General features: G+C 42.3%; 1 protein-coding gene across 1 annotated transcript in view; it reads left to right on the forward strand.

The window, feature by feature from the left end:
• The window catches only part of LOC107098823 (glycosyltransferase-like protein LARGE1), a 36653-nt gene that overhangs the window by 29939 nt on the left and 3992 nt on the right, over positions 1 to 2722 (forward strand). The window contains exon 13 of the mRNA XM_015396680.1: positions 1465 to 1660. Within this exon, the coding sequence (XP_015252166.1) occupies positions 1465 to 1660 (196 nt within the window). The remainder of the gene's footprint in view (positions 1 to 1464; positions 1661 to 2722) is intronic.

Raw genomic sequence — 2722 nt, forward strand, 5'->3', positions numbered from 1 at the left:
TAGTTTCATCGGCTGAAGCCGCCATGTTCTTTAGACTGAACTGTCGCGCTTCTCGTTGCATCACACCTCAATCCTCCTCAAAGCCAACGCTGATTGGACGTTCGTTTGGTGAATGGCTCCAAATTTTCTTCAACGGAGAGTCTCCAGACTGATTAGCGAGTGAATTCTTGAAAGCTCGTGAGATCAGGATGGTCTCACGAGGCTAGATTCACACAGTCTCCTCTTAACAGTTTTTCTAGAGATGTGTCTGCTGCTAGAACTCTGTGTGGCATTGATTTGGTCTCTGACCTGAGCTGCTGTTAACCTGCCATTTCTGAGGCTGGTGACTCAGATGAACTTCTCCTCCCTCTGCAGCAGAAGGGACTCTTGCTCTCCCTTTCATGTGTGCTAGTTTATTTGTAGCACTTGATGGTTTTTGTGACTGCACTTGGGGACACTTTCAAAGTTTTGCCAATTTTTCGGACTGACTCACCTTCATTTCTTAAAGTAATGATGGCCACTCATTTTTCTTTATGTAGCTGCTTTTTTCTTGCCATAATGCATATTCTAACAGTCTATTCAGTAGGACTATCAGCTGTGTATCCACCTGACTTCTGCACAACACAACTGATGGTAATAACCCCACAAGGAAAGAAATCCCACTTATTAGACCTGACAGGGGACACCTGTGAAGTAGAGACTGACATTTTTTCGGGAATCCCGTGACCCGTGGGATGGGAGTCCCAAAGTCCAGTACTGGCGCCACAATAATGGGAGCGGGTTGGGAGTGGGAGTAATTTCACCAGGAGTGGGACGGGACAGGATTTAGATTTCTACTCTGGCCCGGGATCGGGACGGGTCACAATTTTTTTCTGTGGGAGTGGGACGGGACAGGAGTGAAAATCCACTCCCGTGTCAGTCTCTACTGTGAAGTGGAAACCATTTCAGGTGACGGCCTCTGGAAGCTCATCAAGAAAATGCCAAGAGTTTGTGATGAACCAAGAAAAAAGCAAGAGGTGGCTACTTTGAAGAACAGATAATATAGGACAGATTTTCAGTTGTTTCACACTTTTTTGTTTAAGTATATAATTCCACATGTGTTCATTTGTAGTTTTAATGCCTTCAGTGTGAATCTGAATCTCTTTGAATGAGAAGGTGTGTCCAACCTTTTGGTCTGTACTGTACATACCGATAGAAGTTCTCCTCTGCATTAGACCCATCCTCTAAGGAGTGTCTCTCATTAAGCAAATTTTTTAAAATTAAAAATCATAGCATTCACATAACACCGTCTGAAAACTGTACACTAGTGGTTTGTTGCAATAAATGTATAATTTATGTTAACTATGACAAATATTTTAACAATGCAGGAGTCATAATGAGTTTCTTCTGTGTTCATAGTGCAAATAATTGATTTGTAGAAAATGTTTTCATTGCCACTTGTTGCATAAAAGCATTGTTACATAAACGCTCCTTCTATCTTTATAGGTACCATGTCTGGACAAAAGGCCATGCGCCAACTAACTTTGCCAAATGGAGGACTGCCACCACTCCCTACAGAGTGTTGTGGGAGGCAGACTTTGAGCCCTATGTGATGGTGAGGAGGGACAGTCCTGAGTATGACCGCCGCTTTGTGGGCTTTGGCTGGAACAAGGTGGCTCATATCATGGAGCTCGATGCACAGGTTATTCATCTACATTTCCTGCTTTATTCCAAATCATAGAATAGAAAATCCATTTATTGTCTCACAATTGGGGAACTCTTGTGTTTATAGCAGCAAAAAGACAATAGAAAAAATGGTCACCTTAGAAAAATGTATAATTATAACATAATAGTGAAGAGTTAAAAGATAAACCATAAAACACTGTACTGTAAAGTGCTTTAACAATATAAAACTGAACCTGGAGAATAAAAATAACCAATATCCAGCTATTGATATGTTTACAGTAATGGATATTTGAAAATAGCAGCAACATCAGAGATGTGCAAAATGACAGCAGCAGGTTATTTAACTGATGAAGGTAGAAACTGTGCAGAATCAGCATGAATGGAACAACTGATTGAGGTTGATGGGAACGGTGGTGGTTCTAGAGCCTTCCAGCTGCTGGGAGGAAGGATCTGTGATAACGCTCCCTGGTGCATTTAAGGAGCAGCAGTCTGTCACTGAAGGAGCTCTCCAGTTCAGCACCAGCTTCATGCATGGGGGGGGAAACATTATCCAACAGAGATGTTCATTTAGTTAGGATCCGTCTCTTTCCACCTCCTGCACTGATTCCAGAGGGCATCCAATCACAGAGCTGTTCTTCCTGATCAGCTGATTCAGACGCTTCCTCTCAGCTACAGATCAGCACTGCTCCAAGAGACAGCTCCATAGAAGATGGCTGATGCCACAGCAGAGTCAGAGAAGGTCATTAGGAGCGCCCCCTCAGTCTCCTCAGCAGGAAGACTCTGCTCTGACCTTTCTGATCCAGAGCCTCAGTGTTGGGAGTCCAGTCCAGTTTGTTATTCAGGTGAACACCGAGGTCCACTATCTCAATGTGGATGGAGCTGTAGGTAGGACTGTATTTAAACTAGTTGGGTTCTTTTGAAACTAAGATTTCAATTTTGATTGATCGTTGCTTTTATTTGACTTTCAAAGGTTTTACTTTATTTTTCCTGTTGCAAGACTAGTGGCCAGTACTATTTTTGCTTTGAATAACATAGATGTAATGCATTTTAAGTTGCAAGATTAAGTTAATTTCTGCAT

Source organism: Cyprinodon variegatus, unplaced genomic scaffold, assembly GCF_000732505.1.
Source record: "Cyprinodon variegatus isolate N-32 unplaced genomic scaffold, C_variegatus-1.0 Scaffold813, whole genome shotgun sequence".
NCBI lineage: Eukaryota > Metazoa > Chordata > Actinopteri > Cyprinodontiformes > Cyprinodontidae > Cyprinodon > Cyprinodon variegatus.